The 13,755-nt window shown below is 39.6% G+C and overlaps 1 protein-coding gene across 7 annotated transcripts in view; it reads left to right on the top strand.

Annotated features, from left to right (window-relative positions):
• The window catches only part of VPS35L (VPS35 endosomal protein sorting factor like), a 130,231-nt gene that overhangs the window by 64,320 nt on the left and 52,156 nt on the right, over window positions 1–13,755 (top strand). For all 7 annotated transcript variants that reach the window (XM_067706492.1, XM_067706495.1, XM_067706491.1 and 4 more), the window contains exons 19-20: window positions 617–697; window positions 11,383–11,445. In XM_067706492.1, coding sequence (XP_067562593.1) covers window positions 617–697; window positions 11,383–11,445 — 144 coding nt within the window. The remainder of the gene's footprint in view (window positions 1–616; window positions 698–11,382; window positions 11,446–13,755) is intronic.

The raw sequence follows: 13,755 nt of genomic DNA, 5'->3' as shown, positions 1-13,755 counted from the left end.
CCAACTCTGCCACTGTATCATGAAAGCAGCCGTAGACCATACAGGGGTGAGCATGGCTGTGTAAATAGTAAGCCTTATTTATGCATGCTGAAATTTGAGTCTCATATAATTTTCGTTGTCACCAAATATTATTATTCTTTTGGTTTGAATGTAAAAATCATTCTTGGCGCCTGGACTGTATGAAAATAGGTGCTGGGCTGGTTGGCTGACCCCTGATACAGCTGACAAAAGTGAAGTGGTCATTGGGTCACCCAGCTTGTAAGGGTTCAGGCTGTGCTCTTCCCACAATGCTTCGCTGCTCTCTGCAGCACCTGGGGAGGGGCCCGGGACTGGCAGGCAGAAAGTGGCACGTTGGATTTCACCAGCACTCAGAGAAAGCTGGGACAGGAACCTTTGAGAACCGTGTTTTAGTCCTGACTTGGTGCAAACATGGCCATCTTTAGGGCTGTGGTATGGGTGGGATTTCCCCCCTTACATTATTTTCAGCAGAGTAGTTGAAACTACTTCCTGGAAAGTGTGTGCTATATTCTGAAAACGTTAGTTCTTTCTATCAGAAAAATGGTCAATGACTACCATTCAGTGTCTAAATACAGGTTTGATTTTTTTCCCCACTTAGAAACGAGAGGTGAATACTGTTTTGGCCGATGTCATCAAGCACATGACTCCAGATCGTGCATTTGAAGACTCCTACCCTCAGGTGACAGATTTTCATTTCTCATTTCCACACTGTAAGGAATTTTATTCTGTTGAATTAAATAGGTATGTTGCATGGGTCAGGCTGTAAAGTCAGATAATCCTGGGTTTGTTTCCTAGCTTTGCCATGTCTTAGCCATGTGCCCTTTAATCAGTTACTTAGTCTTGTTGTGCCTCAGTTTTCTCACTGTAAAATGGGGATAATAATAGTCCTCCTCAGAATGGTTGTGAGGGTTCAGTGAGGTGTGATGTGGAAAGCCCTGTACAGTTGCTTGGCACCAGTAAGTAAGATGCCTATGTTTTTCAGTTAAGCTAACTTTTTATTTGGAAATAAATTCAAACTTTATTGGAAAGTTAAAAGAATAGCTCAGAGAACTTCCATTATTTTTTACCCAGATTCACCAGCTGTTGAGAGATTCCATGTTTACTTTATCATTGTGTGCGTACACACACACACACACACACACACACACAGACATATATATTCATACATACGTATGTAAATTTTTAAAAAAACAGTTGAGGATAAATTGCATACATCATGCCACTTTTGCCTCTAAGGAGTTCAGTGAGTATTTCCTAAGAACAAGGACATTCTCCTTTATAACCACAGTTTAGTTACCAACATCAGGGAATTTAATGTTAATATATTACTTTTACCTATTCCACAGTCCATATTCCAGTTTTGTCAGTGGACTCAGTGTCCTTAGTAGCAGATTTTTTTCCCCTCTAGTACAGAATCCAGCTCAGGATCACTTACTATAAAGTAACTTCAGACCTAATTAAGATTTTATTTTTTATTTAATAACATGATGTTTTGGCACTTACTGCCTATGATCAAGTGATTTCTGGGCTCACTTAGTATAAGAAAATTAGTTACATATTCTTTTTTTAAAAATAAATAAATTTATTTAGTTAGTTAGTTTTGGCTGTGTTGGGTCTTCGTTGCTGCGCGTGGGCTTTCTCTAGTTGCGGCAGGCGGGGGCTACTCTTCGTTGCGGTGCGCGGGCTTCTCATTGCGGTGGCTTCTCTTATTGTGGAACACGGGCTCTAGGTGCGCGGGTTTCAGTAGTTGTGGCACGTGGGGTCTGCGGCATGTGGGATCTTCCCGGACCAGGGCTCGAACCCGTGTCCCCTGCATTGGCAGGCGGATTCTCAACCACTGCACCACCTGGGAAGCCCTAGTTACATATTCTTGTATAAATTTTAGAATTCTTATATTTTACTCATTTAAGAAATTTTCACCATTTGCTAATTAAAATGGTTCATCATTACAATTTATTGAGCAGCCACTAACTCTCTGACATTTTTCTAGATGGAATGAAAAGAACACAGTCACGCACAGCAGGCTCTCGGTCAATATTGCAGGGTAAATAAAGTGTGTAGAGAAGATGGGTCATACCCTTGTGGGTGGTCCAGGTCTCGGCCTCATATGAAGACTGATGTGCAGAATTTTAGTTGGGGAATTTTCAGTAAGGCCTTGACTGCTAGTGACCCAATTAATTGAAAACTTTAAGTAACATAATAATTTTAATGCAGTCCATTCCTAAGTGACAAGGGAACTATACTATACTGTAATTCTGTCATATCTAAGAGCAACTTATAAAAGATGCCCCGGGGTCAGCCTGCATTCCAGACAGCCACCCATATCGGTTGTGAGTCCTTGGTCTTAAGTGAGGGCCACATCAAGAAAATAAAACTGTGGGGATCTGTGAAGAATTAGCTTTCTCCAGTTCTAGGATAGGGAAGGTATAAGGTGAGCCTGGAACATTTTCTTGTGCCAGGAAGTAAGGAAGTACTACTGGGGGCACATGGAATGGGCACAGGAACAGCTTGGAAGGGGCTCTCACAGGTTCCCAGTTTGAGCATCAAATGAGATAAATACAGTGATGGATTATAATCCACTGAGTAAGAGTCGGCCCTTATGACGAATAGGTAAATAAATAAATAGATGAGGGGAAAGGTGGGCAGGGGTGCCATTTGAGAAATGTGGAAGAAATGGTAGAGTTGAAAAATCACCATTTGCAGCCGTCACAGTGAAGACAAGAATCATCGGTCTTCAGGCAAGAATCATCAATGGATGCTAAATCTGGGGGGAATGTTTGATGAGGAGCAGGACATTTTCGTATCTCCTCCCATAGAATGAGCATTAATCGCAAGGGGAAAAATAGTGACTCTGGAGTGGAGAATTTGGACAGTCATTGACAGGCTAATCAAAATCCATATCACCATTGAGGAGCAAGTGGCTATCTTGTGCCTGCAGATATGGAACCCCGAAAAACAGGAAAGACACAGCATCATCTATGTAACATTCCAGTCGAGAATGCCTGACTGAATCTAATCATGAGGTAACATTAGTCATGCCCAAATTGAGGAGCATTCTATAAAGTAATTGGCTTGTAAAAAAAATCTTTGCCATCGTGACAAAGAAGGTTAAGGAACTCTTCCAAATTAACACAGACTGCACAGACGTGAAAACAAAATGCAATGCATGATCCTGAACTGAATCCTGTACTAAAGAGAGGAAAAAATAATGCTGTAAAGAATGTACTGAGGGCTTCCCTGGTGGCGCAGTGGTTGAGAGTCCGCCTGCCGATGCAGGGGACACGGGTTCGTGCCCCGGTCCGGGAAGATCCCATGTGCCACAACTACTGAAACCCACGTGCCACAACTACTGCAGAGCAGCTGGGCCCATGAGCCATGGCCACTGAGCCTGCGCATCCGGAGCCTGTGATCCGCAACGGGAGAGGCCACGACAGTGAGAGGCCCACGTACCGCAAAAAAAAAAAAAAAAAAAAAGAATGTACTGAGACAGTTGACAAGATTGGAATACAAATGATAGATTAAAGTATTAAAATTATACCAGTGTTAACTTTCCTGAATTTGATAAACAACAGAGTAGAAATGTCAGAGAATATGACTATTCTTAGGAAATACAAATGAAGTGGTAAGGGGTGAAGGACATGATACATTCAATCTGCTTTCACATGGTTCAGAAAAAATATAATATGTCTTTTTACAGAGAGAGGACAATGAAACAAATTTGGCAAAATACTAAAAACTGATGACTTTGTGTAAAGAGAATATGGGAGTTTTCTGTACTGTTTTTTCAATGTTTCTGCAAGTTTGAAATTATTTCACAGTAAAAAAGTTGGCAGCACACAGTCAACACATTTTTAAAAGTTCTGCCATTGGATCAATGGATAGGTGAGGAGGTAAAGCAAATATAGCAAAATGTTAGCCCTTGTAGAATCTAAGTGGTGAGTAAATGGGTGTTTGTTATTATTCATTGAATTTTCTTACATTTCAGCATTTCATAATGAAACGTTGAAGGGAAAAAATACATCTCTTAAAACCAGGAAAGGCATTATTTGTAAGTGTACTTTAAATATTAAAAAAAGAATTTCCTGTTCTACAGGGATTAGTTACTGTGGATAAGGTTTCAGGAACTATTTTAACCAGACAGTACTGCAGTATCTTTGAATGCTCTGCCTTGGAGCACTGTTTGTCATGACGTTTTGAAGTCCTTTTGCTTGCTGACCTAGTAAACTGCGTAATTATGAAATGGGGTGTGTACCTCTTAATATTCTATATTTTGGACCATGAGCCACTTCCGTTGCAGATGATTTAAACAGTGATGTTTTTAGTATAAACAAAGAACTTGTCAGTAAATTTTCCTTTCTTGACAGCAACCAGGGATAGGGGTTTATTTTTTTTAACATCTTTATTGGAGTATAATTGCTTTACAATGTTGTGGTAGTTTCTGCTGTATAACAAACTGAATCAGCTATACATATATCCCCATATCCCCTCCCTCTTGTGTCTCCCTCCCACCCTCCCTATCCCACCCCTCTAGGTGGTCACAGAGCACGGAGCTGATCTCCCTGTGCTATGCGGCTGCTTCCCACTAGCTATCTACTTTACATTTGGTAGTGTATATATGCCCATGCCACTCTCTCACTTCGTCCCAGCTTACCCTTCCCCCTCCCTGTGTCCTCAAGTCCATTCTCTACATCTGCATCTTTATTTCTGTCCTGCCCCTAGGTTCTTCAGAACCTTTTTTTTTTTTTTTTAGATTCCATATAAATGTGTTAGCATACGGTATTTGTTTTTCCCTTTCCGACTTACTTCACTCTGTATGACAGACTCTGGGTCCATCCACCTCACTACAAATAATTCAATTTCGTTTCTTTTTATGGCTGAGTAATATTCCATTGTATATATGTGCCACATCTTCTTTTTTTTTTTTTTTTTTTTTTTGCGGTACTTGGGCCTCTCACTGTCGTGGCCTCTCCCGTTGCGGAGCACAGGCTCTGGACACGCAGGCTCAGCGGCCATGGCTCACGGGCCCAGCCACTCCGCGGCATGTGGGATCTTCCTGGACTGGGGCACGAACCCATGTCCCCTGTATCGGCAGGTGGACTCTCAACCACTGCGCCACCAGGGAAGCCCGCCACATCTTCTTTATCCATTCATCTGTCGATGGATACTTAGGTTGCTTCCATGTCCTGGCTATTGTAAATAGTGATGCAGTGAACATGGTGGTACATGACTCTTTTCGAATTGCAGTTTTCTTGGTATATGCCCAGTAGTGGGATTGCTGGGTCATATGGTAGTTCTATTTTTAGTTTTTTAAGGAACCTCCATACTGTTCTCCATAGTGGCTGTATCAATTTACATTCCCACCAGCAGTGCAGGAGGGTTCCCTTTTCTCCACACCCTCTTCAGCATTTATTGTTTGTAGATCTTTTGATGATGGCCATTCTGACTGGTGTGAGGTGATACCTCATAGTAGTTTTGATTTGCATTTCTCTAATGATTAGTGATGTTGACCATCCTTTCATGTGTTTCTTGGCAATTTGTATATCTTCTTTGGAGAAATGTCTGCTTAGGTCTTCTGCCCATTTTTGGATTGGGTTGTTTTTTTGATACTGAGCTACATGAGCTGCTTGCATATTTTGGAGATTAATCCTTTGTCAGTTGCTTTGTTTGCAAATATTTCCTCCCATTCTGAGGGTTGTCCTTGTTTATGGTTTCTTTTGCTATGCAAATCTTTTAAGTTTCGTTAGGTCCCATTTGTTTATTTTTGGTTTTATTTCCATTTCTCTAAGAAGTGGGTCAAAAAGGATCTTGCTGTGATTTATGTCATAGAGTGTTCTGCTTATGTTTTCTGCTAAAGGTTTTATAGTGTCTGGCCTTACATTTAGGTCTTTAATCCATTTTGAATTCATTTTTGTGTATGCTGTTAGGAATTGTTCTAATTTCATTCTTTTACATGTAGCTGTGCAGTTTTCCCAGCCCCACTTATTGAAAAGGCTCTCTTTTCTTCTTTGTATATTCTTGCCTCCTTTATCAAAGGTAAGGTGACCATATGTGTGTGGGTTTATCTCTGGGCTTTCTATCCTATTCCATTGATCTATATTTCTGTTCTTGTGCCAGTACCATACTGTCTTGATTACTGTAGCTTTGTAGTATAGTCTGAAGTCAGGGAGCCTGATTCCTCCAGCTCCATTTTTCTTTCTCAAGATTGCTTTGGCTATTCGGGTCTTTTGTGTTTCCATACAAATTGTGAAATTTTTTTGTTCAAGTTCTGTGAAAAATGCCATTTGTCGTTTGATAGGGATTGCATTGAATCTGTAGATTGCTTTGGGTAGTAGAGTCAACATTTTCACAATGTTGATTTTTCCAATCCAAGAACATGGTATATCTCTCCATCTGTTTGTATCATCTTTAATTTCTTTCATCAGTGTCTTATAGTTTTCTGCATACAGGTCTTTAGCCTCCTTAGCTAGGTCAATTCCTAGGTATTTTATTCTTTTTGTTGCAGTGGTAAATGGGAGTGTTTCCTTAATTTCTCTTTCACATTTTTCATCATTAGTGTATAAGAATGCCAGAGATTTCTTTGCATTAATTTTGTATCCTGCTACTTTACCAAATTCATTGAATAGCTCTAGTAGATTCCGGTGGCATCTTTAGGATTCTCTATGTATAGTATCATGTCATCTGTAAACAGTGACAGTTTTACTTCTTCTTTTCCGATTTGTATTCCTATTATTTCTTTTTCTTATCTGATTGCTGTCGCTACAACTTCCTAAACTATGTTGAATAATAGCGGTAAGAGTGGGGAACCTTGTCTTGTTCCTGATCTTAGTGGAAATGGTTTCAGTTTTTCACCATCGAGAACATTGTTGGCTGTGGGTTTGTCATATGTGGCCTTTATTATGTTGAGGTAAGTTCCCTCTATGCCTACTTTCTGGAGAGTTTTTATCATAAATGGGTGTTGAGTTTTGTCAAAAGCTTTTTCTGCATCTATTGAGATTATCATATGGTTTTTATCCTTCAATTTGTTAATACGGTGTATCACATTGATTAATTTTCATATATTGGAGAATCCTTGCATTCTTGGGATAAACCCCACTTGATCATGGTGTATGATCCTTTTAATGTGCTGTTGGATTCTGTTTGCTGGTATTCTGTTGAGGATTTCTGCGTCTGTGTTCAACAGTGATATTGGTCCGTAGTTTTCTTCCTTTGTGACATCTTTGTCTGGTTTTGGTATCAGGGTGATGGTGGCCTCGTAGAATGAGTTTGGGAGTGTCCCTCCTCTGCTATATTTTGGAAGAGTTTGAGAAGGATAGCTGTTAGCTCTTCTCTAAATCTTTGATAGAATTTGCCTGTGAATCCATCTGGTCCTGGGCTTTTGTTTGTTGGGAGATTTTTAATCACAGTTTCAATTTCAGTGCTTGTGATTGGTCTGTTTGTATTTTCTGTTTCTTCGTGGTCCAGTCCTGGAAGGTTTTGCTTTTCTAAGAATTTGTCCATTTCTTCCAGATTGTCCATTTTATTGGCATATATTTGCTTGCAGTAATCTCTCATGATCCTTCGTATTTCTGCGGTGTCAGTTGTTACTTCTCCTTTTTCATTTCTAATTCTGTTGATTTGAGTCTTCTCCCTTTTTTCTTGATGAGTCTGGCTAATGGTTTATCAATTTTGTTTATCTTCTCAAAGAACCAGCTTTTAGTTTTATTGATCTTTGCTATTGTTTCCTTCATTTCTTTTTCATTTATTTCTGATCTGATCTTTATGATTTCTTTCCTTCTGCTAACTTTGGGGCTTTTTTGTTCTTCTTTCTCTAATTGCTTTAGGTGTAAGGTTAGGTTGTTTACTTGAGATGTTTCTTGCTTCTTGAGGTAGGTTTGTATTGCCATAAGCTTCCCTCTTAGAACTGCTTTTGCTGCATCCCATAGGTTTTGGGTCATCGTGTTTTCATTTTCATTTGTTTCTAGATATTTTTTGATTTCCTCTTTGATTTCTTCAGTGATCTCTTGGTTATTTAGTAGTGTATTGTTTAGCCTCCATGTGTTTGTATTTTTTACGTTTTTTTTTCCCTGTAATTGATATCTAGGCTCATAGCATTGTGGTTGAAAAAGATACTTGATACAATTTAAATTTTCTTAAATTTACCAAGGCTTGATTTGTGACCCAAGATATGATCTATCCTGGAGAATGTTCCATGAGCACTTGAGAAGAAAGTGTATTCTGTTGTTTTTGGATGGAATGTCCTATAAATATCAATTAAGTCCATCTTGTTTTTTTGTTTGTTTGTTTGTTTGTTTTGCGGTACACGGGCCTCTCACTGTTGTGGCCTCTCCCGTTGCGGAGCACAGGCTCCAGATGCACAGGCGCAGCGGCCATGGCTCACGGGCCCAGCTGCTCTGTGGCATGTGGGATCTTCCTGGACCGGGGCATGAACTCGTGTCCCCTGCATCGGCAGGTGGACTCTCAACCACTGCACCACCAGGGAAGCCCAAGTCCATCTTGTTTAATGTGTCATTTAAAGCTTGTGTTTTCTTATTTATTTTCATTTTGGATGATCTGTCCATTGGTGAAAGTGAGGTGTTAAAGTCCCCTACTATTATTGTGTTACTGTTGATTTCCCCTTTTATGGCTGTTAGCATTTGCCTTATGTATTGAAGTGCTCCTATGCTGGGTGCATAAATATTTACAATTGTTACATCTTCTTCTTGGATTGGTCCCTTGATCATTATGTAGTGTCCTTCTTTGTCTCTTGTAATCATCTTTATTTTAAAGTCTATTTTGTCTGATATGAGAATTGGTACTCCAGTTTTCTTTTGATTTCCCTTTGCATGGAATATCTTTTGCCATCCCCTCACTTTCAGTCTGTATGTGTCCCTAGGTCTGAAGTGGGTCTCTTGTAGACAGCATATATACAGGTCTTGTTTTTGTATGCGTTCAGCCAGTCTGTGTCTTTTGCTCAGAGCATTTAATCTATTTACATTTAAGGTAATTATCAATGTGTATGTTCCTTTTACCATTTTCTTAATTGTTTTGGGTTTGTTATTGTAGGTCTTTTCCTTCTCTTGTGTTTCCTGCCTAGAGAAGTTCCTTTAGCATTTGTTGTAAAGCTAGTTTGGTGGTGCTGAATGCTCTTAGCTTTTGCTTGTTTGTAAAGGTTTTAATTTCTGCGTCGAATCTGAATTGAGATCTTTGCTGGGTAGAGTAATCTTGGTTGTAGGTTTTTCCCTTTCATCACTTTAAATATGTCCCGCCACTCCCTCTGGCTTGCAGAGTTTCTGCTGAAATATCAGCTGTTAACCTTATGGGGATTCCCTTTTATATTATTTGTTGCTTTTCCCTTGCTGCTTTTAATGTTTTCTTTGTATTTAATTTTTGATAGTTTGATTATATGTGTTTTGGCATGTTTCTCCTTGGATTTATCCTGTATGGGACTCTCTGTGCTTCCTGGACTTGATTAACTATTTCCTTTTCCATATTAGGGAAGTTTTCAACTATAATCTCTTCAAATATTTTCTCAATCCCTTTCTTTTTCTCTTTTTCTTCTGGGACCCCTATAATTCGAATGTTGTGCGTTTAATATTGTCCCAGAGGTCTCTGAGACTGTCCTCAATTCTTTAAATTCTTTTCTCTTTACTCTGCTCTGTGGTAGTTATTTCCACTATTTTGTCTTCCAGGTTAGTTATCCGTTCTTCTGCCTCAGTTATTCTGCTATTGATTCCTTCTAGAGAATTTTGAATTTCATTTATTGTGTTTTTCATCATTGTTTGTTTGCTCTTTAGTTCTTCTAGGTCCTTGTTAAACCTTTCTTGTATTTGTCCATTCTATTTCCAAGATTTTGGGTCACCTTTACTATCATTACTCTGTATTCTTTTTCAGGTAGACTGCCTATTTCCTCTTCATTGTTTGGTCTGGTGGGTTTTTATCTTGCTCCTTCATCTGCTGTGTGTCTCTGTCTTCTCATTTTGCTTAGCTTACTTTGTTGGGGTCTCCTTTTCACAGGCTGCAGGTTCATAGTTCCTGTTGTTTTTGGTGTCTGCCCTCAGTGGATAAGGTTGGTTCAGTGGCTTGTGTAGGCCTCCTTGTGGAGGGGACTGGTGCCTGTGTTCTGGTGGATGAGGCTGGATCTTGTCTTTCTGGTGGGCAGGACCACGTTTGGTGGTGTGTTTTGGGGTGTCTATGAACTTACTGTGATTTTAGGCAGCCTGTCTGCTAATGGTGGGGTGTGTTCCTGTCTTGCTAGTTGTTTGGCGCAGGGTGTCCAGCACTGGAGCTTACTGGTCGTTGAGTGGAGCTGGGTCTTAGCGTTGAGATGGAGATCTCTGGGAGAGCTTTCGCCTTTTGATATTACGTGGAGCCGGGAGGTCTCTGGTCGTCTAATGTCCCGAACTCGGCTCTCCCACCTCAGAGGCTCAGGCCGGACACCCAGCCAGAACACCAAGACCCTGTCAGACACATGACTTTAGTCCTGGGTAGCTTCTCAATGGCAGTAGTTTTGCTGGTGATCCAAATAGGGCTGGTTTTCCTTGCAATGTCTGAAGCAAGGCCTAGAGTGACACCCCATTGTGTGTGGCTGTCGCAGGCAGGACGTTGGGGTAGGCATCGCTCCTGGCCGCGGTTTATATTTTATGTAGAGAAAGTGCCTCCTTGGTTCTCCCGTGCCAATGCACTGTGAACAGGACTCTGTGCATGTCAGGGTGAGGGGTGGTGGACATCAGTACATGGCCACCTAGGACAGACCTCACAGTCTGTGCCGCCATCCTCGGGTAATGCATGGCCTTTGACCCCACTGACAAACTCAGTCCAGTGCCTCTCCACTGAAGCAGTCAAAAAACACAGGGCCACCATGGGCTAGAATAGGGATCTGTAAACCACGGCCCATGTAGCCCACAACCTGTTGTGAATAAAGTTTTATCGGAACCCAGCCACACCCCTCTGTTTGCACATTGTCAATGACTGCTTTCCAGCTACAACAGCAGAGTTGAGTAGTTGTGGTGACTGTATGGCCCTGTATAGAAAACGTTTGCCCACCTCTTGAATATTCATACCTGATTTGAATGGAGAGCTTTGAAGGGCAGGCATTGCTCTAAACACTGTAAGCAAACCATCCCATTTAGTGCTCACAATGAGTGAGATACTGTTTTGCTCTCCAATTTTACAGAAGAGAAGACTGAGGCCAAGGTGTTTCTCCAAGACTAGAGTAAGATGGACAAACTCAGATTGAGACTAGGTTTAACGTAACCCAGTAATTCCCTGTTCCTTGTGTAATCTAGGTTTCCCTTATTGTAACTGTGATTGCAAACTATGGGCAGGGTTGCCTTTTTAAAAATATCGAAGTTTTATTAAAGATGTGTTTTTCATTTTGCTTTACAGCTTCAGTCAATAATTAAGAAAGTAATTGCACACTTCCATGATTTCTCAGTTCTTTTTTCAGTGGTAAGTAACTTTCCTTAACTATCTTTGGAAATTTGTATCTGACTCAGGTTCCTTTAGTGTCTCAATAATTTTTTCATGGTGTCCTAGACCAAGAGAAATACTTAACAGTTCTGTTTTTTATTAAAAAACACTAGTAAGGTTTAAACAATTTAAATATGTCATGACAACTTAAGCAGCACTTGAGAAAATAATACGCATAGACTGATAGAAAAATATTGTCTTTATTTCATTCACTACTTACTATGGGATATGTGCACCTACTGGGTATCACACAACTTCTCAAACCTTGGAATCAAATTGGACATCCTCTTCCTCATTGATTTTTGCATGGTACCTGCTTTTTATCACACAATAATCTAATGTTGAAACTATGATATACATCAAGCTAATAGTTGTCTCAGTGTCTGACAGAGTTGAGATTTATTATATTTCCCTCAAAAATTTAAAATAGCCTGTGACACCCTTCTCATTTGCTGCAGTGCCCTGGTCACATACCAATCTAGGTGATTCTCTGTGTAGTAACACTCTCTGCCCTGCCCTCAACTTTCCTTTTCCCTCTTCCTGCTTCCATTTCCAGTACTCTCACAGACTGTAAGCTTTTGTTTATTTAATGATAAAGGCTGTTATTTATTGAACTTTTGCCACGCCCCAAGCACTGTGCTAGAACTTTTTTTTTTTCTTTAATTTTTATTGAAATATAGTTGATTTACAATGTTGTGTTAGTTTCGGGTATACAGTAAGGTGATTCAGTTATACGTATATATAAATATATATCCTTTTTTTACATTCTCTTCCATTATAGGTTATTACAAGATACTGAGTATAGTTCCCTGTGCTATACAGTAGGTCCTTGTTGGTTATGTATTTTATATATAGTAGTGTGTATATTTTAATCCCAAACTCCTAATTTATCCCTCTCACCTACTCTCCTTTGGTAACCATAAGTTTCTATGTCTGTGAGTCTATTTCTGTTTCGTAAATAAGTTCATTTGTATCCTTTTTTTAGATTTTACATACAAGCAATATCCTATGATATTTGTCTTTCTCTGTCTGGCTTACTTCACTTAGTATGATAATCTCTAGGTCCATCCACGTTGTTGCAAATGGCATTATTTCATTCTTTTTTATGGCTGAGTAATATTCCTGTGTGTGTGTGTGTGTGTGTGTGTGTGTGTGTGTGTGTGTGTGTGTGTGTGTGTACATATATACATACACACCACATCTTATTTATCCATTCATCTGTCAGTGGACACTTAGGTTGCTTCCACATCTTGGCTGTTGTAGATAGTGCTGCCACTGGGGTGCATGTATCTTTTCGAATTATGTTTTTCTCTGGATATATGCCCAGGAGTGGAATTGATGGATCATATGGTAGCTTTGTTTTTAGTTTTTTAAGGAACCCCCATACTCTTCTCCATAGTGTCTGTACCAATTTACATTCCCACCAGCACTGTAGGAGGGTTCCATTTTCTTCACACCCTCTTCAGCGTTTATTATTTGTAGACTTTTTGATTATGGCCATTCTTTTGGGTATGAGGTGATACATCATTGTAGTTTTGATTTGCAATTCTCTAATAATTAACAATGTTGAGCATCTTTTCATGTGCCTTTTGGCCATCTGTACATGTTCTTTGGAGAAATGTCGTTTTAGATCTTCTGCTTACTTTTTGATTGGGTTGATTTTTTGATACTGAGCTGTATGAGCTGTTTTGTATATTTTGAAGATTAATTCCTTGTTAGTCACATCATTTGCAAATATTTTCTCCCATTCTGTAGGTTGTTTTTTTGTTTTGTTTATTGTTTCCTTTGCTATGCAAAAACTTTTTAAGTTTAATTAGGTTCCATTTGTTTATTTTTGTTTTTATTTCCATTACTCTAGGAGACAGATCCAAAAAGATATTGTTGCAATTTATGTCAAAGAGTGTCTTACCTACGTTTTCCTCTCGAAGTGTTATAGTATCTGGTCTTACGTTTAGGTCTTTAATCTGTTTTGAGTTTATTTTTGTGTATGGTGTTAGAGAATGTTCTAATTTCATTCTTTTGCATGTAGCTGTCCAGTTTTCCCAGCACCACTTATTGAAGAGACTGTCTTTTTTCCATTGTATATCCTTGCCTCCTTTTTTGTAGATTAATTGACCATATGTGCGTGGGTTTATCTCTGGGATTTCTATCCTGTTCCATTGATCTGTATTTCGGTTTTTGTGCCAGTACCATACTGACTTGATTACTGTAGCTTTGTAGTATAGTCTGAAGTCAGGGAGCCGATTCCTCCAGCTCCATTTTTCTTTCTCAAGATTGCTTTGGATATTC

Source organism: Pseudorca crassidens, chromosome 15, assembly GCF_039906515.1.
Source record: "Pseudorca crassidens isolate mPseCra1 chromosome 15, mPseCra1.hap1, whole genome shotgun sequence".
In the NCBI taxonomy this organism is placed as follows: domain Eukaryota; kingdom Metazoa; phylum Chordata; class Mammalia; order Artiodactyla; family Delphinidae; genus Pseudorca; species Pseudorca crassidens.
The sequence above is the reverse complement of the archived record's forward strand: the minus strand, read 5'-3'. Positions and strand labels throughout refer to the sequence as shown.